This window comes from Ahaetulla prasina, chromosome 4 (genome assembly GCF_028640845.1).
Source record: "Ahaetulla prasina isolate Xishuangbanna chromosome 4, ASM2864084v1, whole genome shotgun sequence".
In the NCBI taxonomy this organism is placed as follows: Eukaryota; Metazoa; Chordata; class Lepidosauria; order Squamata; family Colubridae; genus Ahaetulla; species Ahaetulla prasina.
The window spans coordinates 8,880,666-8,903,999 of NC_080542.1; the positions used below are offsets into that span (position 1 = coordinate 8,880,666).

The following is a 23,334-nucleotide window of genomic DNA, read 5'->3' on the forward strand; positions in this document are numbered from 1 at the left end:
CAAAGGCAACAGATTGCATAAATTGTCCTGTAGAACATTCACTGTGTCATGTTCAGCTGCTGCTTCTGGTTCTAGATCAGATGACATTCTGGTATTTTCCATTGTTCACCCAGTAAACAATTGTAGGAGTGGAGATTAATATCAGACAGAAAAAAAACAGGCCTTCACATTCAAATAATCTAATTTATTGCTTAAAATCTATGGAAAGGAATATACTCAAATAATGGTTATCCTTTCTAAAATACAGTTAAATTTACAGTTATCACAAACCCAATAAATGTTACATTTGAAAGAATACTAACACATCCAAAGTTCATATAATATGATACTGTGTTAAATATATGTTTTTAGAATAGAATTAGAATAGAATTTATTGGCCAAGTGTGATTGGACACACAAGGAATTTGTTTTGGTGCATATGCTCTCAGTGTACATAAAAGAAAAAGAAAAAAGAAAAAAAATACATCAAAGGTACAACATTTACAACACAAATGATGGTCATAGGTTGCAATTTAACCCTTAATGAAAGCAACAAAAAGTTACAGTCATACAGTCATAAGTGGAAAGAGATTGGTGATAAAAACAATGAGAAGATTAATAGTAGTGTAGATTTAGTAAATAGTTTGACAGTGTTGAGGGAATTATTTGTTTAGCAGAGTGATGGCCTTCAGGAAAAAACTGTTCTTGTGTCTAGTTGTTCTGGTGTGCAATGCTCTGTAGCATCGTTTTAAAGGTAGGAGTTGAAACATCCAGGATGTGAGGGATCTGTAAATATTTCCATGGCCCTCTGAAATGGAAAATGGAAACCATTTTCCATTTTAAAATTTAAATTTTAAAATTTAAAATTAAAATTTAAAATGGAAACCAGCTTTTTTCTGTATTTCTGTAATGCTTTAGGAATTCAAAGTATAAAAATCATGAAATGTCTCTGCAAACATTAGACTTCATTTGAGCCAGTATCTGAAATATCCTAACAAGGAATAAGAAAACTAGATGACTAAAATCAAGTTTAATGGATGCGTTGAAAAGGAGAAGGAATTAGGTTAAATAAAATTGGAAAATGGTGAAAATAAAGCAGCTTGAGCTCAGATTTTGGAACGGGCAATCATAATAAATCTTAGTAATCATAAACATCCTACACAAATCTTTCTTTGAAAGGAATAAAAATGTCTATGTTCCTATCACTTATATGTTTCCTATATATAAAGTAGTCTTTCTAGTCCTTTTTTCGGCAATTTCTCTAAACCAGAAAAATCCCAGGATGTACTAATTTCTCTTTGTGAGTTGCTCCCTGTGGTTGAGGTCAGGCCGGAAAACAATGATGTAGCATTTTGGGAGGAATATGCATGCCAGTAATGCAGCGCTGGAGACCAAGATGGAGAAGACCTCCACAGCTACCATGGCTTTGCCTTTTGTGCTCAGGTAGGCTGGGAAGAAGGAGATCCACACACTGCAAAAGGCCAACATGCTGAAGGTGATGAACCTGGCTTCGTTAAAGCTGTCAGGTAATTTACGGGCAAGAAAAGCCACAATAAAGCTGGCGATGGCCAAGATACCCATATAGCCCAAGACACAATAAAAGAAGGAAACGGACCCCTCATTGCACTGTAAAATCATTTCTTGGAGCTCTGAGTGCATGTCCAACTCAGGGAATGGGGGAGATGTTGACAACCAAAGAATACAAATACCTACTTGGATGAGAGAGCATGAAAGGACAATAGAAAAAGCCAATCTTTTCCCCACCCATTTCCTCATCTGAGATCCTGGTTTAGTGGCCATGAAAGCCACAACCACAGTGATGGTTTTGGCCAGTACACTAGAAATGGCCACTGAGAAAGTGACACCAAACATTGATTGTCGGGCAAGGCAGGTAACTTTGCCAGGTTGGCTGAGGAAGAAGAAAGAGGAGAGAAAACAAAGCTGAAGAGAGATAAGCAGGATGTAGGTGAGGGACCGGTTGTTAGCTCTGACAATAGGAGTATCCTTGTGCTTAATAAATGTTCCAAGTACCCAAGATGTCAAGGAAAAGAAAGAAAGAGCTGCTGAAGCTAAAACAATTCCTAAGGTTTCTTCAAAAGTTAGAAAAACCAGCAGTTTCAGGATACATCCTTTCTTTTCTTTATTCGGAAAATGATCTTCTGGACATTCAAAACAGTCCTCCATATCTGGAAAGAAAATCAAGGATATTTTTTCATCTAGGCTTTCCATATTATTGAGTGGTGCTTGGGGCTCTCTGAGCTTGCTTGTTTTCTTGCAGAGCTTTCATTATCCTAACTAGGTAACATCATCAGTGCTAATAAGGAGTGTTGCTTGCTGTCAGTTTATATTCTAGTGACTTGCCTGTCTTTATGGGTGGAGACAGTCTTAGAGATTCTTTGATTGGGCTTTTTACCAACAGCTCTGACAGTTTTTTGATTGGGGTATTTTTTTACTTGACTGTTGGTCAGAAGTTAACATTGGAGTTAATCTGTGTGTCAGACCTGGAAGCCTAGCACACTTATTGCTGTAGCAAATTGGGAAGGGGATTGTATGGAGCATGTGTGATGTATAGTCATAATAACATTCCTTTCTCAGAAAGTCAAGGCCGCCTTGCCCTGCACATTGGGGGCCAGAATTGGGAGGCATATCCAGTTGGGATGGTGGTTCTTTCTCTAGGAGAGACCAGAGGTCAAGAGCGAATGAAGCTGCAGCAGAACATGATATCTGATGAAGTGGTTTGCATATGATTGCATATGAAGTTCTTAAAACTCTTCTTTAAGTTCTTCATCATATAAGGAGATGGAACCTTCCCTTAGATCAACCCTGGAAAGTAGATGAGATGAGATATGATGTGATATATATATTAATCTTACACGGGAAAAGGCCCAAACATACCAAAACATATATATATATATATATATATAGGTCTTTGGTTATTCGGGTTTTCTCCCGCGTAAAATTGGAAGTGTCTTGGCGACGTTTCGATGAAGTCTCATTCGTCATCTTCAGGCTTCAGCTTCGTGCTTCTGGGAGCAATGTGTGATCGCAGCTGTTTCTTCCTTTTTAACTGCTAGTGGGGGTTTGAACTGATTGGGTGGGAGCTTGGCTGTGCTCTGATTGGATGGAGGTTTTTTTGTGCTCTGATTGGCTGGGCGTGTGTCCTGTTTGGGTGGGGGCTTGGTTGTGCTCAATTTAGTCTGTGTTGCAGGGGGATTTGAGCTGGTGAGCTGCATTGCTGTTGTTTGGCTTTGTGGTGGTGCTACATCTTCATAGTGGGTGTCAGTCTGCTGCATGTATGGATTGGAGGGGTTTGAAATGGCTAATGTTGCAGCTGCGGTCTGGCTTCTGGTCCTTGGTCGTGCTTCATGATCAGTGTGGGTTTGGGTCTGCTTTCTGGGTGGATGTGCGGTGGTGACATCCTGTGTGGACCTCGTGAGTGTGGGTCTGGTGTCATTCCTCGTGTTAGGGACTCATTTGTCAATAAGGGCGGGTTTCCAAATGGCTGGTAGGCGGGAGGTATCATCTCGTTTGTTCATGCTGTGTGGGCGTTTTTCTATCTCAATGGCTTCTCTGATTATTCTGTTGTTAAAGTGTTCAGTTTTGGCGATAGTTCTGGTCTTTTTAAAGTCAATATCATGTCCTGTGACTTTAAAGTGTTGGACCAGGGAAGAAGTTGGTTCCTCTTTTTTGACTGAGTTCTTATATTCTTCAATGCGTGCACTTATTTTTCTGTTGGTTTGTCCGATGTATGTGGTGGGGCAGGCAGTGCATGGGATTTCATATACTCCTTGATTTTCTAACTCAATTTTGTCTTTGGGGTTTCTTAGGATGGTGGATATTTTTCGGTTTGTGCAGAATGCTGTCTTGAACAACCAAAGACCTACATACAAACACCCGTGAAAACCTCAGAAAACAAATATATATATATCACAGTGTCAGACCTGGAAGCCATCTTCTACATTTGGGCCTTCAGGCCTGCCACATTTTCTTCTGTGGGAAAATTGGAGGGGGATTGCATAGGGTGATATGTAGTCAAAATAACATTCCTTTCTCAGAGAGTCAAGGATGCCTTTCCGTGGCACTTGGAGTCGGATGACTTAGAGGTGTCTCCAGTTTGGATGGTGGACGATTGGACCATGTGATGGACTTGTGGGTGTTGGGCAGGGACTTGAACTTTTCTTTGGGTGGGGAAAACCTGGAAACTTTCAGATTCGGGTTTTCCCAGATGTGCCAATATGACATCCTCAAAATGTAGCTTTGAAGAAATTCGAAAACTTTGGAGTTTTCTTTCATTGGGTGTGTTACTTGGAACCATGACAGTATCCTGATCTGGGTGCTGATTACTGGTGGAGAGCTGTTGTAGTCTCTTTGTTCTCCTCGGGGCTGATTGATTGCCTCTTTTGCATAGTCTATAGATGCTGTTACTGTCTGTGTGTCTATTGATGGCTGATTTGTCAAAGTCCCAGGCTTCTAGAAATCCCCTGGCATTTTCGGACTTGGCCTGGTCTAGGATTGTCCCATTTTCCGAAATTGAAACTATAGTTAAATCTGTCTATATGTTGTAAAATTAATTCTTCATGTCTTCTGATCACCAGTCGGTATTCATGGATACGTTCTGCCAGTCTTCTGTTTGTTTGTCCTACATAGTGATTGCTGCAGTTTTTAAATTATATGTTTACATAACCCGTTTGTTTTTTTTCTGGGGTTGCTTGCTCAGCAACCTCAGTTCAACCATGAGCTAGAAATATTCTCCTTTATTGGTATTCCATATTTTTGAAAGTAACATTAATTATATGCATCCAAGTAAAGTTTATTAAAGTTTGCTTAAGTCTAATGAAAAATGGTAGAATTCCTACCCTACCATTTTGATTTGAAATCTTTCCTTCTGGGCATGGAACACAGTTGTAGCAGCAGAACTGATCCCCCTCAATCCCTTTCTTCCAGGATCCAGGGAAACAGGGGTCATTGCATCGAGAAATTGGAGGAATCTGGTGATAAACATAAATGGTTTTGAAATTGGAGCTAGTGAAAACAGTTTGTAATTTTTCTCCTTTATGGAGGGGGAATTATTTTTTATTTCCCAAAGAATAGATAAAAAGATTAAAGTAGGAATTTAAAAAACTGGAAATTAGAATGATGTACAAAATTTTCTGTTTGAAGGACAGGTTGGGCAAATAATAGCACTTGGTGACAATCTCATGAAAAAGAATACGGAATTTATTAATTTCATCCACAACTTAAAAAGATGTAGAAACCACAATGATGTAGAAAAGCCCCTGTTTGAAGGGCAGGGAGAGTAAATAGTTTCACAGAGTGACAATTTCATGGAAACATAACCACTCGTGATTTCAAATGGAAATGAATATATGTTGTCTATATGTTGTAAAATTAATTCTTCATGTCTTCTGATCACCAGTCGGTATTCATGGATACGTTCTGCCAGTCTTCTGTTTGTTTGTCCTATATAGTGATTGCTGCAGTTTTTAAATTATAATTTAAATTTATAATTTAAATTATAAATTTATAATTTAAATTATAAATTATTTTAAATTATATGTTTACATAACCCCTGTTTGTATCTGACCTTCGGACCTTTCGCCGGGAATTAAAAACTCACTTATTTATTCAAGCGGGACTGGACTGATTTTTTAAACTTTTAAATTTTTAATTTTTAATTTTTAATCCTTGTAATTTTACATGGGGTATTTTAGGTTAGGTCAATCTGACGGTTTTAATTCGGCCATTATTGAATAGGTATTTTAAATTGTTATTTTAACTCTGTATACTTACTGTTTTTATTCTTGGCTATACACCACCCTGAGTCCTTCGGGAGAAGGGCGGTATAAAAATTTAATAAAATAAAATAAAATAAAATAAAATAAATGCAAACATGGCTTTTGTATTGTAATATCATTTTGTCAATTTAATGAGTGCTTGATCATCAACATTTAAAAAGAATATTTCATTGCGGGGTTTTTTTTAAAAAAAATCCAGGAATCAGATTTTGAAAGAGACCAGATTCAATATGGGATCATAATGGATTACCTCATGGTCAATTCAGTAATTTGATACCTGGTTAAAAGCTGTATTCCATACAATCATGTCTTCATCAATGGATAATTCCTTCCCATTTGGAGCCTGTAGATCCAGCTTTCCAACTCTAACTCTCTGAAAGGATCTGTTTGGAAAAGTGATCAAGTTGGTGATGTCGAATCCACCTGTTGCTTCCCCTTTCTCATTCAGGAACACTTTCTCCCCAGCTGAATTGTTGAAAGAAATGCCTTGAAGAAATGGATGGAGCTACTTGAAAGGGAATAGAAGAGGTAGAAAATTGAAAGCAATATAGTAGACAAGAAAACAACATATTCGAGTTTCATTCAGTCATTCTTCCCATTCCAATAACTATTATTGAATATGCACACTTAGGAATTAGATAATTAATATTGCATGGAAATGTACTGTATTATTTATTTGATATTATTTTAAGGAAATACAACGATCAACAGAAGCAGAATGAAAATAAGCTTTTGGAACGATGTCACTTTATCCAATTAAGTTTACTTAAAACAACAACAACTAATTCTAGAATATTAAATTCTGGAATATTGAATTCTGGAATATTGAATTCTGGAATATTGCATTCAGTTTTGGTCGCCACGATGTAAAAAGGATGTTGAGACTCTAGAAAGAGTGCAGGGAAGAGCAACAAAGATGATTAGGGGACTCAAGAATAAAACATACGAAGAATGGTTGCAGGATCTGGGTATGTCTAGTTTAACAAAAAGAAGGACTAGGGGAGACATGATAGCAGTGTTCCAATATCTCAGGGGTTGCCATAAAGAAGAGGGAGTCAAACTATTCTCCAAAGCACCTGAGGGTAGAACAAGAAGCAATGGGTGGAAACTAATCAAGGAGAGAAGCAACCTAGAACTAAGGAGAAATTTCCTGACAGTTAGAACAATTAATCAGTGGAACAACTTGCCTGCAGCAGTGGTAAATGCTCCAACACTGGAAATTTTTAAGAAAATGTTGGATAGCCATTTGTCTGAAATGGTGTAGGGTTTCCTGCCTGGGCAGGGGGTTGGACTAGAAGACCTCCAAGGTCCCTTCCAACTCTGATATGATGATGATGATGATGATGATGATGATGATGATGATGATGATGATGATAGATCATAGCTAATATTTACTCATTGGTACAAAGCTATTTGAGAATGTGAGGTTTATAGAAGATGGCAGCCAAACAATTAAAGTCTACTGTAACAAAGAGCTCTGGAACTTTATCAGCTGGTGCCTCTCCAGCTCATACAGCAGAGACTAGAACATTGAATTTAGAGGCGTTACAAGAGAACTTAAAAGGCTTTATAGAAGAAAAATTTAAAGTAATAACTGATGAGATGTCTGAAATGAAAGAGCAGATATCAGAAATTCAAGTGGGAAATAAAGAAGTTAAAGAAGGATTTGTAATGGCAGTACGAAGTTTGGCAACGAATGTGATTTTATTGGAAGAGGAGGTTGAAGAAATTAAGCAACATAATTTAAAATTAGAAAATAAAATGGATGAATTTCAAAGTAAAATGGAAAAAACAGAGGATGAAATAGTTTTGATACAATATAGAAATATGGAATTTGCTCTTAGAATTCGAGGTTTGAAAGAAAATAAGGAAGAGAATTTAAGGGAAATTTTTTCTGAAGTATTTGCTGAGATATTAGCAGCTCGTCCAGCAGATGTGGCTTATCAAATTGATAAAATATATCGTGTGAATTCTTGGATAGCAAGGCAAGGGATGTTGTTATTTATTTTACAAACAGAACAGTGAGAAATCAGATTTTGCAAGCTTCATATAAGGGGGAGAAGATTCAGATTGCTGGTCAAGATATTTTGATATTAAAGGAAATTCCACCAAAAATGTTAAGGGCTAGGAAGGAATTTGCCTTCCTGGTGAATGAACTTAAAAAACATCAGATTGAATATAGATGGGATATTCCAACTGGTATAATAGTATATTATGCAGGGAAAGTACATCGTTTCAATACGGTTGGAAAAGCAAGAGAATTTTATGTTGAGGTATTAAAAGTTGGAAGTCTTCCCCCATTGGAAGCTAGAAGAAGGAGGCTGAAGTGAAGGAAGAGAAGTGAAGCAGGTACAAGAACAGATTGTGATGGAAGAAGATTTATTACAAGTGTTGGAAATACCTACGACGGGTTTAGATTCAAAAGAACAAAGGCTGACAAGAGCTGCTGCTAAACGCAAGGAACAAGAGATGAAGGCACAACAACAACTGGCAACTACTACAACGGAAACAGTGGGAGGAGCAAGGCCTAAAGTAAAATGTGATCTGCGGCTGGTGTTCCAAAAGTTTCCTTCGGCCGATAATGGCAATTAAACTATTATCTTGGAATGTTAATGGCCTGAATTCACCGCAGAAGAGAAGGAAAGTATTTCATTATTTGAAACAATTTAAAAATGACATTACCTGTTTACAAGAAACACATATTAGATCTTGCTAAATGTTGGAGATGCGATTGTGAAGATGCTACTTATTACCATATATGGTGGACTTGTAAAAAAGTTAAAGCATTTTGGATTAAAGTATGGTGGATCATGCAGAATATTTTGAAAAAGAAGATTAAGTTTATTCCGCAGTTCTTTCTACTAGGAATAATTATGGACTATACAGCTATAGAGACTAAATTGATTTTGAATTTAATAACAGTCGCAAGACTTTTGATTGCTCAGTATTGGAAGAAAGAAGAATTACCTACAATCGAAGAATGGACACTCAAAGTATCAAATCTGGCACAGATGACAAAAATCTCCGCTTACTTGAAAGACTATACACTAGAAAAATATATTTTAGAATGGCAAATGTGGATTGATTATATTTAAAATAAGTATTAGATAAAAAAAAATATCGAATAGCATATGAGTAAATTTAGGAAATATTTTGTATTAGATATATTTTTGAAGGAGAGGGGAATTGAGAGTGTGACTAAGTGTGGTGTGACTAGAGATTATAATTTAGGAATTATTTTGGATTATGATTGTTAGTTTTGATACCCTGCATTTTGTTCTGGGAAGTCGGGGTGGGGGTGGGGGTAAGGGGAGGGAGTTGGGGGGGTTTGGTAGAGATGGAGTGATGGTTAATGTACAGGGATTATTGAAGAAATATAATTAATGTAGGGTCGGGTCTGCATAGTTACCATTTTAGAATGGTGAGGAGGGAGAAAAGAGAGAGTAGGAGGTAGGAAAGAGGAGAAGAGGAAGGAAGAGGGATAGTAGAGGGAGAAGGAAGGTGTAGGGTGGAGGGAGGAGCGGATGTAGATAAGAGAAGGAGAGGAAGGTTTGGAAAGTAAAAGAAGGTAGAAGAGGGAAGAGTGTTAAAAAGGGTGGTGGTGACTGGGCAAGCCCGACTAATTGTATATAACTGTACATTGGATGAATTATTTGATATGATTGTAAAAATAAAACTTTTTATAAAAAAAAAAAGAGAATGTGTTTTATATTGTATTTATATTGTATTTATCTGTTTTTAGTGCCTGTAAACCGCCCTGAGTCCCTTGGGAGATAGGGCGGTATATAAATACGATTAAATAAAATAAATAAATAAATAAAATAAAATGATTAATTTCCAGATTTTAGAATTGGAGACACAAGCTTTCTTTTAATAGATTTATTTTATTTATTTATTTATTTTGTCATAACAATATATGTAGGTATCATACAAAAAGATTATATAATATATAAACACATATATGAGTAAATATAAGGAGGTATAAGCATATATGTATATAGGAAGAAGAAAAGAAAAACAATAGGACAGGAACGGTAGGCACGTTTGTGCGCTTATGCACGCCCCTTATGGTCCTCTTAGGAATGGGGTGAGGTCAATAGTAGAGAGTTTTTGGTTAAAGCTTTTAGGATTATGAGAAGAGATCACAGTCAGGTAAAGTATTCCAAGCACTGACGATTCTGTTACAGAAGTCATATTTTCTGCAATCTAGATTAAAGCGGTTGACATTAAGTTTAAATCTATTGGTTGCTCTAGTATTATTGCAATTGAAGCTGAAGTAGTCTTTAACAGGAAGGACATTACAATAGATGATTCTGTGAGTTAAACTTTGGTCTTGTCGAAGGCAACGGAGTTCCAAGTTTATAAATAATAATAATATAATAATTAATATAATATATATATATATATATATATATATATATATATATATAAATATATATATATATATATATATTTGTTTTCTGAGGTTTTCACGGGTGTTTGTATATAGGTCTTTGGTTGTTCGGGTTTTCTCCCGTGTAAAATTGGAGGTGTCTTGGCGACGTTTCGACGAAGTCTCATTCGTCATCTTCAGGCTTCAGCTTCGTGCTTCTGGGAGCAATGTGTGATCGCAGCTGTTTCTTCCTTTTAACTGCTAGTGGGGTTTGAACTGATTGGGTGGGAGCTTGGCTGTGCTCTGATTGGATGGGGTTTTCTGTGCTCTGATTGGCTGGGGGTGTGTCCTGTGTTGGTGGGGGCTTGGTTGTGCTCAGTCTAATCTGTGCTGCAGGGGGATTTGAGCTGGTGAGCTGCACTGCTGCTGTTTGGCTTCGTGGTCGTGGTCGTGCTACATCTTCGTAGTGGGTGTCAGTCTGCTGCATGTATGGATTGGAGGGGTTTGAAGTGGCTAATGTTGCAGCTGCGGTCTGGCTTCTGGTCCTTGGTCGTGCTTCCTGATCAGTGTGGGTTTGGGTGTGCTTTCTGGGTGGATGTGGTGGTGACATCCTGTGTGGACCTCGTGAGTGTGGGTCTGGTGTCATTCCTCGTGTTAGGGACACGTTTGTCAATAAGGGCAGGTTTCCAAATGGCTGGTAGGTGGGAGGTATCATCTCGTTTGTTCATGCTGTGTGGGCGTTTTTCTATCTCGATGGCTTCTCTGATTATTCTGTTGTTAAAGTGTTCAGTTTTGGCGATAGTTCTGGTCTTTTAAAGTCAATATCGTGTCCTGTGACTTTAAAGTGTTGGACCAGGAAGAAGTTGGTTCCTCTTTTTGAATGAGTTCTTGTGTTCTTCAATCGTGCACTTATTCTTCTGTTGGTTTGTCCAATGTATGTGGTGGGGCAGGCGGTGCATGGGATTTCATATACTCCTTGATTTTCTAACTCAATTTTGTCTTTGGGGTTTCTTAGGATGGTGGATATTTTTGGTTTGTGCAGAATGCTGTCTTGATGTTATGTTTGTGGAGGATCTTGCTGATTCTGTCTGTGGTGCCTTTTATATATGGGAGGAGGGCTGTGCCATTTTCTTGCTCTCTGTCTTGGGTTTTAGTGGGGGTTCTTTTGGATTAGTTTGGTAATCTTATTTCTCTGGAATCCATTGGATGTTAGTACGTTTGTGAGAGTGTGTAGTTCGGTTTTAGGTGTTGTTCGTCAGCTAAGCATTTTGTTCTAGAGATGAGTGTCTTGGCTACGGAGTTGATCTGTGCTGGGTGGTGGTGTGAGAGTGCATGCAGATAGCGGTTTGTGTGTGTTTTCTTCTGGTAGATGGTGTGTCCTAGGGAGCCATTGGGTTTCTTGTAGACTAAGACATCTAGGAAGGAAGTTGGTTGTTAACTTCTGTTTCCATGGTGAACTGTATTTTGGGGTGTAGGCTATTGAGGTGTGTGAGGAAGTTTTCAAGTTTTTCTTTCCCGTGTGGCCAGATTATGAAGGTGTCGTCTACGTATCTGAGCCAGAGTTTGGGTTTGTGATCAGATTTTCTAGTGCTTGGGTTTCAAAGTGTTCCATGTAGAGGTTGGCAATGACAGGTGAGAGGGTGATCCCATGGTGCGCCTTCTATTTGTTTGTATTTTTGTCCGTTATAGATGAAGTATGTGTTGGATAGGCAGTGGTTGGTCAGATCTAGTATGTGCTTGGGGGTTATATTTGTTTTGGATAGCTGTCAAGGCTTCTTTGATTGGCACTTGGGTGAAGAGGATATGACATCAAAGCTCACGAGTAGGTCGCTGGGCTGTAAGTTTTGTTTCTTTATGATCTCTATGAACTGGAATGAGTTTTTACATGTGAGGCGATGGATTCTGCATAGGGCTGTAGTTGTTTGGCGAGAAATTTGGCTAGGTTTTGTAGAGGTGAGCCTATGGAGCTGACTATGGGTCTGAGTGGGGGTTCCTTCTTTGTGTATCTTGGGAGGCCGTGAGCTTAGGGCATCTGGATGATTTCTCTCTGGGAATGATTCTTTGTTGATTTCTTCGCTGATGGGGAGGCTTTTATTTTGGATCTAGTGGTTTTTCTAGGTAGGTGGTGGGGTCTGTTTTAGGGCTTGTATGCAGGGTCTTGGAGTAGGTTGGTTAATTTGGTTTGGTAGTCAGATGTGTTCATAACCACCGTGGCGTTGCCCTTGTCTGCTGGTAGGATTATTATGCTGGTATCTTTTTTCAGGTTAAGTAGTGCTGTCTGGTCCTCTTTGGGCAAGTTGCTTTTGGGTGGCTTGCTGCTGCAGAGGATGTTGGTGATTTCGAGTCTGATTTTGTTAGCGTCATCGGGTTGATTTTGGTCAGGCTGGTTTCAACCCCGCATATAATGGTCTCAGTGGGGATGTATTTGGGAGTGACTGCAAAGTTGAATCCTTTGGAAAGGACATTGGTTTCAGCTTTGGTGAGGATCCTATCTGAGATGTTATGCACTGTTTGTTTCATGTGTTGCTGTGAGGGTGGAGGGGTTTGTTTTCTGGCGTTCTTGTAGTCTTGAGTTTGTTGGTGTGCGTGTCTGTCTTGAGGTGGTCTGTGTTTGGCTCTCCAGGCGGCAAGTTGTTTGGATTTGTCCCAAAGTGCGGGTGCATCTTGTTGCTGAGTTTGAGGTGAAGTGTGAGGAGATCTTTGTTGATTTGATCTAGGAGGAATCTTTTGTGTGAAGTTCATTTCTGATTAAGGCCAATTCTGTTCTTTTTAGGATGCGTTTGGTGGCTGCAGAGTTGGAGTGGAATTTCAATTGGAAGCATTTGGGGATTAAATTTTCATCGCGGCAGTTTCGTGAATGAGGTCACATAAAATGGAAGCTCTTTGGACTTCTAGTTTTCATAGGTCCTGGTCAGATGGTGGATTTCCTCCCGTGAGGTGCAATATTTGTTTTCTGAGGTTTTCACGGGTGTTTGTATATAGGTCTTTGGTTGTTCGGGTTTTCTCCGTGTAAAATTGGAAGTGTCTTGGCGACGTTTCGAAGTCTCATTCGTCATCTTCAGGCTTCAACCGTGCTTCTGGGAGCAATGTGTGATCGCAGCTGTTTCTTCCTTTTAACTGCTAGTGGGGGTTTGAACTGATTGGGTGGGAGCTTGGCTGTGCTCTGATTGGATGGGGGTTTTTCTGTGCTCTGATTGGCTGGGGGTGTGTCCTGTGTTGGTGGGGGCTTGGTTGTGCTCAGTCTAATCTGTGCTGCAGGGGGATTTGAGCTGGTGAGCTGCACTGCTGCTGTTTGGCTTCGTGGTCGTGGTCGTGCTACATCTTCGTAGTGGGTGTCAGTCTGCTGCATGTATGGATTGGAGGGGTTTGAAGTGGCTAATGTTGCAGCTGCGGTCTGGCTTCTGGTCCTTGGTCGTGCTTCCTGATCAGTGTGGGTTTGGGTGTGCTTTCTACCAACCTACTCCAAGACCCTGCATACAAGCCCCTAAAAACAGACCCCACCACCTACCTAGAAAAAACCACTAGATCCAAAATAAAAGCCTCCCCCATCAGCGAAGAAATCCAACAAAGAATCATTCCCAGAGAGAAATCATCCAGATGCCCTAAGCTCTACGGCCTCCCCAAGATACACAAAGAAGGAACCCCACTCAGACCCATAGTCAGCTCCATAGGCTCACCTCTACAAAACCTAGCCAAATTTCTCGCCAAACAACTACAGCCCTATGCAGAATCCATCGCCTCACATGTAAAAAACTCATTCCAGTTCATAGAGATCATAAAGAAACAAAACTTACAGCCCAGCGACCTACTCGTGAGCTTTGATGTCATATCCCTCTTCACCCAAGTGCCAATCAAAGAAGCCTTGACAGCTATCCAAAACAAATATAACCCCCCCAAGCACATACTAGATCTGACCAACCACTGCCTATCCAACACATACTTCATCTATAACGGACAAAATACAAACAAATAGAAGGCGCACCCATGGGATCACCCTCTCACCTGTCATTGCCAACCTCTACATGGAACACTTTGAAACCCAAGCACTAGAAAATCTGATCACAAACCCAAACTCTGGCTCAGATCGTGAGCGACACCTTCATAATCTGGCCACACGGGAAAGAAAACTTGAAAACTTCCTCACACACCTCAATAGCCTACACCCCAAAATACAGTTCACCATGGAAACAGAAGTTAACAACCAACTTCCTTCCTAGATGTCTTAGTCTACAAGAAACCCAATGGCTCCTAGGACACACCATCTACCAGAAGAAAACACACACAAACCGCTATCTGCATGCACTCACACCACCACCCAGCACAGACCAACTCAGAGCCAAGACACTCATCTCTAGAACAAAATGCTTAGCTGACGAACAACACCTAAAACCGAACTACACACTCTCACAAACGTACTAACATCCAATGGATTCCAGAGAAATAAGATTACCAAACTAATCCAAAAGAACCCCCACTAAAACCCAAGACAGAGAGCAAGAAAATGGCACAGCCCTCCTCCCATATATAAAAGGCACCACAGACAGAATCAGCAAGATCCTCCACAAACATAACATCAAGACAGCATTCTGCACAAACCAAAAATATCCACCATCCTAAGAAACCCCAAAGACAAAATTGAGTTAGAAAATCAAGGAGTATATGAAATCATGCACCGCCTGCCCCACCACATACATTGGACAAACCAACAGAAGAATAAGTGCACGATTGAAGAACACAAGAACTCATTCAAAAAGAGGAACTAACTTTCCCTGGTCCAACACTTTAAAGTCACAGGACACGATATTGACTTTAAAAGACCAGAACTATCGCCAAAACTGAACACTTTAACAACAGAATAATCAGAGAAGCCATCGAGATAGAAAACGCCCACACAGCATGAACAAACGAGATGATACCTCCGCCTACCAGCCATTTGAAACCTGCCCTTATTGACAAACGTGTCCCTAACACGAGGAATGACACCAGACCCACACTCACGAGGTCCACACAGGATGTCACCACCACACATCCACCCAGAAAGCACACCCAAACCCACACTGATCAGGAAGCACGACCAAGGACCAGAAGCCAGACCGCAGCTGCAACATTAGCCACTTCAAACCCCTCCAATCCATACATGCAGCAGACTGACACCCACTACGAAGATGTAGCACGACCACGACCACGAAGCCAAACAGCAGCAGTGCAGCTCACCAGCTCAAATCCCCCTGCAGCACAGATTAGACTGAGCACAACCAAGCCCCCACCAACACAGGACACACCCCCAGCCAATCAGAGCACAGAAAAACCCCCATCCAATCAGAGCACAGCCAAGCTCCCACCCAATCAGTTCAAACCCCACTAGCAGTTAAAGGAAGAAACAGCTGCGATCACACATTGCTCCCAGAAGCACGAAGCTGAAGCCTGAAGATGACGAATGAGACTGTGAAACGCCGCCAAGACACTTCAATTTTACACGGGAGAAACCCAACAACCAAAGACATATATATATATATATATATATACATATACATACATATATATATATATACATATACATACATATATATGTGTGTGTGTGTGTGTGTGTGTGTGTGTGTGTGTGTGTGTGTGTGTAGGTCTTTGGTTAGTCAGGTTTTCTCCCGCGTAAAATTTGAAGTGTCTTGGTGACGTTTCGACGAAATCCCATTCGTCATCATCAGGCTAGGTGCTTAAAGCTTCCTATTTGTAGGAGAAATGTATGATCGCTGCTGTTTGTTCCTTTTAACTGCTAGTGGGGGTTTGAACTGATTGGTTGGGAGCTTGGCTGTGTTCTGATTGGGTATATATATTCTGAGGTTTTCGCGGGTGTTTGTATGTAGGTCTTTGGTTATTCGGGTTTTCTCCCGCGTAAAATTGGGAATGTCTTGGCGACGTTTCGACAAAGTCTCATTCGTCATCTTCAGGCTTCAGCTTCGTGCTTCTGGTTAGGGTTAGGGTTAGGGTTTGGGTTAGGGTTAGGGTTAGCAATCACACATTGCTCCCAGAAGCACGAAGCTGAAGCCTGAAGATGACGAATGAGACTTCGTCTAAATGTCGCCAAGACATTTGCAATTTTACGCGGGAGAAAACCCGAATAACCAAAGTTTATCTATTATAAACTTATTATATAATAATATTATTATATAATAATATTATTATTATATAATAATATTATTATTATATAATAATTTTAACTAGTGTATTTTATTTATGGGTCAAATTTGATGGTTTTAATTTTGGCCATTTATAGAATACGTTATTTTAACTATGGTTTTAATTTTGGCCATTTATAGAATACGTTATTTTAACTATGGTTTTAATTTTGGCCATTTATAGAATACGTTATTTTAACTATGGTTTTAATTTTGGCCATTTATAGAATACGTTATTTTAACTATGGTTTTAATTTTGGCCATTTATAGAATACGTTATTTTAACTATGGTTTTAATTTGTATATTGTTCTGTTTTAATCTGGCTGTACACCGCCCTGAGTCCTTTGGGAGAAGGGTGGTATAAAAATCTAAATAATAAATAAATATGCACCAAGGCAAATTTGTCTACTAATTAACTCTGTTGCTCAGACTGGTAAGACAGTCTGTTATTAACAGCAGCTGCTTGCAATTACTGCAGGTTCTAGTCCCACTAGGCCCAAGGTTGACTCATCATTCCATCCTTTATAAGGTAGGTAAAATGAGGACCCAGATTGTTGGGGGCAATAAGTTGACTTTGTATATAATATACAAATGGATGAAGACTATTGCTAACATAGTGTTAGCCGCCCTGAGTCCTTTGGGAGAAGGGTGGTATAAAAATCTAAATAATAATAAGTTTATCTATTATAAACTTATTATATAATAATATTATTATTATATAATAATAATAAGTTTATAATAGATAAATGAGAGTTAGCAACTATTGCAAACATAGGGTTGTTTCATACTTTGCATGCCACAAGGGAGACAATATAATGCAGTTGGACAATACCTTGGAGGTTTCCTAGTAAAACAACCTGCTCGAAAAGAAGACCCTACAACATTTCAAACAAATGGCTGTCCAGTTTCTTCATAAATATCCCCCATTATAGAGCACCCAAAATTTCTGAAGGCAAATTTGTCTACTAATTAACTCTGTTGCTCAGACTGGTAAGACAGTCTGTTATTAACAGCAGCTGCTTGCAATTACTGCAGGTTCTAGTCCCACTAGGCCCAAGGTTGACTCATCATTCCATCCTTTATAAGGTAGGTAAAATGAGGACCCAGATTGTTGGGGGCAATAAAAGTTGACTTTGTATATAATATACAAATGGATGAAGACTATTGCTAACATAGTGTAAGCCGCCCTGAGTCTTCAGAGAAGGGCGGGATATAAATGCAAATAAAAACAAACTATTATCACTGTCAAGAAATTGTCCTGTTTCTATGTTTTTCACATTACCCATGCAAAATATATTAAGACTTTCCACAATGGGTTCAAAAGATAATTCTGTTTCTTGACTGTGCAGAATGTGACTCACTGATGCTAGAACTGAAAAATAAAGGAGAGACCGAGTACTGTGAGATTTGGAATAGATTTTATCAATGGTTAGGCTTAAGGAATGGAAGTCGGAATGGATAAGAAGAAAGATGCATAGACTGAAACAAGAAGCAATTTATGTAATATATTATGTAATTATAATTGTAAACATGTAGAAGAGGTTAAGTATTTATGACAGTAACTTTGTTGCTGGCAATCCTTATGATTTATATTGATATATTGACCATCATTTGTGTTCTAAATGTTGTACCTTGATGAATGTATCTTTTCTTTTATGTACACTGTACACTGAGAGCTCTTTCGCCGTGAATTGAAAACATACTTGTTTATTCAAGCGGGACTGGCTTAATTTTTAATATCCTAAATTTTTAAATTTTTAAATTTTAATAATTTTAACTAGTGTATTTTATTTATGGGTCAAATTTGATGGTTTTAATTTTTGGCCATTTATAGAATACGTTATTTTAACTATGGTTTTAATTTGTATATTGTTCTGTTTTAATCTGGCTGTACACCGCCCTGAGTCCTTTGGGAGAAGGGTGGTATAAAAATCTAAATAATAAATAAATCTAAATAATAATAAAATCTAAATAATAAATAAATATGCACCAAGGCAAATTCCTTGTGTGTCCAATCACACTTGGCCAATAAAAAATTCTATTCTATTCTATTCTATTCTATTCTATTCTATTCTATTCTATTCTATTCTATTCTATTCTATTCTATATAATTAGTAAGTAGTAATGTATATTGAATGCATATCAGACTTGTGTTACAGTTTGTATGGCGGAGGTATCGCCAAGATGGTTCCACCATGTCCATTTTTTTTAACAGTAAAGGTTTTTAAAAATTTAAAAAAAAAAAGATAATTCTATTTCAAGCTGTTCATTGAAATAAAAGAAGAGTCCAATGCAAAAAGAATACCTGCCAAGCCTGGAGATTTGGAAGATCAGTCTTTTTACCTATCAGAGTTCTCATCCTATTGAATCCCAATGTGCGTAGAGCCTGCAAAGCATGAGCCACAGCATAAACAGCATTGTAGGCATTGTAGCTTTGGCCAGTCATTTCCATTTCGAACAGAGGTGCAGGAAGATCATCCAACTTCATCGCCTTAGTGCATTTCTTACTATGCATTCCTTGTAACTCTGGCTTTGGAAATGAACAATCAAATGCTTGTTCCCAAACATCCTGTCGAAAACCATCTCTGTAGGCTGAAAGAGGATTTACAGTCTGAAGAAATTCCTTGAAACCTACAACTGCTGTTGAATGAACAGTGAAGGAAATAGCCCCATGGTACATTTTGAGATCTGAACTGATTTGAATGCCTGCTAGGACAAAGTCAATCTTGACAGTCATGATCCACACCTTTCTAAATAATGCCTTTTCCTTGCTTTCAGGATCTAGCAGAAATATTATAAATCTTAGCCACATAATTGTCCAGGATTCTCCATAGGCCAGAAATACATTGGATTTGCTATACAACATATTAATTGAAATAATTGAGAATGTTTGATAAAGTTCTGGGAAGCTCTCCAAGTGGACTTTTTGATCGAGCCTTTCTATGAACGCTGAGCAGATTCCGTTGTGTGAAAGTAAGGGCTGCATTTTCTGTAAGAATTTTTCTCCATTGTTGTCATCAACAGAAAATATCCCAATCCACGTCCACCTGAAATGGTGAAGCAGTTGGACAATCCCAATGTACTGATAGTCCTCTTTGGGGACCATGAAATAAACTGAAGAGAGTTTACTGATCTGGAATTCTTCTCGGGCTAATGAGTCATAGGTTAGCTAAAAGAAAGTCCAGTAGTATTTTATTGAGTCTTTAGATTAAATTTAATTTTCCTATTTTGTTTTCATGCAAAATATATCCAAGGAACATTTGCCCCCCCCCCTGCATTCTTTAAAGTATATACAAACAAATTTGTTGGAAATATTTTGAACATATATACTAAATCAATTGCTTTAATAGAAGTAGTTCAAATCTTCCCTCAAGTATGGAATGACCCCTGATACTCACTTGTAGTTTCACAAAAGAATGCCAAGTAGTAGACTTGAAGCCATACAGAACATCTTAACAGAAATCTAACCCTAATATTCGATGCCCATTAATTATCCCATAACAACAATAAGATTAAGAGTTTTCTTCTCCTTCAGAACTTACTTGTGGAATCTTGAAGAAACTTATAACTTCAGCTATATAAAATGATGTGACAAAATCCAGTCCCCCAATGATAGCTATGAGATTCTTCTGGCTGTCACATTTGTAGTTAGGGACAAATTCCTGGGATTTGAAAAGTAGGTCCAGAGTGGTGCGATAGGTCATCCTTGGGTTATAGTAACTGTCATAGATGTGGAACCCAAGAGTGACGTTAGGTAAGATCTGGGAGTCCTCATTTATCTGCTTCACAGCAAAGGCCAAGGCGAGGATGTGCTGGTAGAATTTGATTATTATACTGCAAATGATTTAAAAACCACAGTTGAAAAAGGAAGTCGGCAAATTCTCATAAGGTGGCATCATTTCTATATGAATATCAAACATTTTTTTCTCTGATGATACTAGGAAAGTAATAGGTTTCCTAAAATGCTGAATAATTTGAACGCATTTCAAATTTTCTTTTTCTACAGTATTTGCACAATGTGCAACAAATATCTGCTACAGGAAATAATTTTTTTGCTTTTGTCATGGTACCACATTTATTTTCTAACATTTCCCCCCACAAAATATAATATGAACAAATCCAGCGTGTACCAGTCATTTATTTCATGTATCTTTTGTTAAGATTGATGATACAGATTTTTTTAAATATTACAAATGTTCTTCAAAAGATGTTTTGCACCAAAGTTTCATACATTATATGACGAACTTTACCATAAGTTAAAGAAAATTATTTATGCCTCCATAACTAGAAACATTTGTAGGACAGAGAGAGTTAGATTAGATATCAAGCCTACATTTATGCTAAAATCCGTTTACTCTCATAAGCAATTTTGGGAAAACTGATTAAGATTAGAAAAAAAAATCCTTACTTTGGTACATCATAAGATGTTATACTAGGATATTCCTTAAAATCTATTTCAAAAAGGTTGTAAATTATACGTGATGCCATCCCACCAATGATGAGGTCCCCAGGTTGGTACCATTCATGTGGAACAAGGAAAGCATCACTCGCAGGGCAGCTCAGAGTCACTATTTTCTTCACCAGGAACACCAGAAGGAGCCACATCTTCACTCTTGAAAATGTCTCTGTCTGTCATCCTAACCTATGGGAAAGGTTGCATTATTCCAATAGCTAATACAGTGATTAATTCAAGGTTTATATCTGAGAGTGCACCTAATCAGAAAACCCACCATTGGGTATTTGGAGATCCATGCGAGTGCAAATTTGTGTCTTGAATAGCATCAGGGTTTGAACAGATACTCTGGCAGAGGAGAATGGAGGGAGGAAATTCATTGCAATGACTCTGACACACAGCCATTATTATCCTTGTGCCATTCCCTTTGGGTTCAAGATACGTTGATTGCGGTTGAATTGAAAGAGGTTTTTGCGCAGTCTTTTAATTTTTTCCTAGTTCAGAAAACATGGTGATTCCTGTAGGAGATAATTAATTTGTTTTTGATGAGAGAATAAGCAGCCAATTTTAAATGCTTTTCTAGAAGGGCACTTGCTAATAAAATGTACAGAGGGGAATTTGCAATACAAAATACACAAGTTATTTGAAGAATTGTCTCTTCCTGGTAACATCCATGTGATCCAGTAGAGCAGGGAGGCCGGGAATATTGCCTGTCTCTTAGGTGGGGACATCTGGTGGGATCCAGAAGAAGTGTCTTCTTTGTGATGAGTTCCTCCAGGGGTTGGTTTCAAAACCGATCGCTACCAGTTTGTTTGTGGGCTCGCATGTGCGCAGAAATGCTTGGCTTCTGCTCGCATTTGGGCTTCTGCTCGCATGCACAGAAGTGTCTGGGCAAGTGGGCGGAGCCTCCAGCCGCCGCCGCTACTGGTTCGCCTGAACTGAGGCCAACCGGTAGCAACCCACCCCTGGCTCCCTCCCTCTGGAACATCATCCACACTGAGATTAGATTGGTTCCCATCTGAAAAGCCCTAAGCACTTGCACTCCTAATTCTTCAACTTTCTTCCCTAGCTGTTTTTAATTTCTTGTTATTGTTTTCAGATGCATTGTTCTGTCATTGGTCCCCAAGTGTAGGAGAAGAAAGGGGTAGTAATCTATGGGTTTCATTATTTTAGTTACATCTTTGATTTTTGCTCCAGGGAGACTATAAAACTCCCTATGTTTACTACCTTGTCTGCAGATTATAGTTTCTCTTCCCCTAATAATTGAATCACCTGTCACCAATATTCACATTTATTTTCTAGGAAGTCTGGAATACTTTTCTTCCTGTCGCAGGAATGCTAGGTTGTGCCTCTTTTTTTAGAAACTATTGATGAATGCTCTTTTGTGAGGATCTGTATATTTTCTTCCAGGGGAAAGATATAAAAGGGATTGTTCAGTTCCAGAGGGACTTCATTGGAGTGGGCTACAGTAGATAGTAGGGGCTTTGCTCTTGGTTGTTGTTGTTGTGGTCCGTCAGCAGCCTGCAGAGCTGGCAACAGAATAGGACAGCGATGAGGCTGAGGTGAGGCCAGGGCCATCGGGAAGTCAGAGCCTCCAGAGCCTCCAGAGACTGATAGTAGTGAGGCAGAGGAACAGGAGGAGCCTGTTCCTAATGCACACATGAGAAGAGCTGCCAGAAGGCAAGAGCAGCTCAAGCAGAGAGGACAATTTGGGAGTAGGGCCAAGAGATGATTGGCCCCTCCCGTAAGGCTTAAAGCAGACTAGCGGCGGCATTTGGCCTTTGCTGGAAAACAATGTTGTAGCTGTGTCTTCTGCTTCGTCTTCTGCTTTGTATACATCTTTGTTTTTGTGGCTTCTGGACATTTGCCAGAAAGGGCCTTTGGCAGTTTACCTAATTGGACTAAGGTTTGTGAGATAACTGAGGAATTTGTTTTGAGAGGCATTTGTTTTACTTTGAGTTGAACGACACTGAGAAGGAAATAATTCCCAGCTGTTCAAATAAAGTTTGTTTTTCCACAGACTAAGTTTATTACTACCTACTTGGGCCTGGGTCACAACAGTTGTTTTCTTCTAAGAGTGACATGTTTCTTTCGGTTTTGTTCTTTGGGTACATATGTAAGCTGTTTTTTTACGGAAGCTGTTCATTCTCTAATGTGTTTCGGTGTATCAGTTTTCTTCTTTATGTTCATATATGGGGTCATCTTTTTTTAAAGAAAATTCTCGCTCTTTATTGTGTTTTATTTTGGCGTAATCTTCTTGCTTAGGTTGAGATTTCTCACTTCGCTCATTGAGTTTCAGAGTAGCTACAGTTGCCTCCAAACCCTTTACTTTTTCTTCTAGTAATTCAAGTTGTTTACATTTGATACATCCATAGTTCTGGTCTTCTGGGAGCACAAGCTGAATCATATAGCAAACTTTGCAAATCACTATAGATTCAGTCTATCTCCATGACTTTTTTCTTTGTTTGCTAAAAAAATCAAACATTTCTAAAAATTTAAATATTTTCCTTGTTGTAAAGTGTCAGTTTACAATATTTTAAAAGAGTTCTTGAAAAATTCAT

The 23,334-nt window shown here is 38.8% G+C and overlaps 1 protein-coding gene across 1 annotated transcript; it reads right to left on the minus strand.

Annotated features, from left to right (window-relative positions):
* Positions 1-1,266: 1,266 nt before the first annotated feature.
* Positions 1,267-19,426, minus strand: LOC131197081 (vomeronasal type-2 receptor 26-like). Its single transcript, XM_058180710.1, has 4 exons — positions 18,626-19,426; positions 6,052-6,279; positions 4,841-4,967; positions 1,267-2,165 (listed from the first exon to the last, which is right to left on the minus strand). The coding sequence occupies exons 1-4, from the start codon at positions 19,424-19,426 to the stop codon at positions 1,267-1,269; spliced, it is 2,055 nt and encodes a 684-aa protein (XP_058036693.1).
* Between the last annotated feature and the right edge of the window lie 3,908 nt (positions 19,427-23,334).

Excerpts from the sequence above, each read along its gene's own strand:
- LOC131197081 (XM_058180710.1), bottom strand. The coding sequence starts at position 19,426 with ATGGTCCCCAAAGAGGACTATCAGTACATTGGGATTGTCCAACTGCTT. Across the intron at positions 6,280-18,625 it reads CAAATCTCCAGGCTTGGCAG|CTCCATCCATTTCTTCAAGG; the intron begins GTATTCTTTTTG and ends CCTTTCAAGTAG. Across the intron at positions 2,166-4,840 it reads AAAGATTTCAAATCAAAATG|ATATGGAGGACTGTTTTGAA; the intron begins GTAGGGTAGGAA and ends TTTTCTTTCCAG.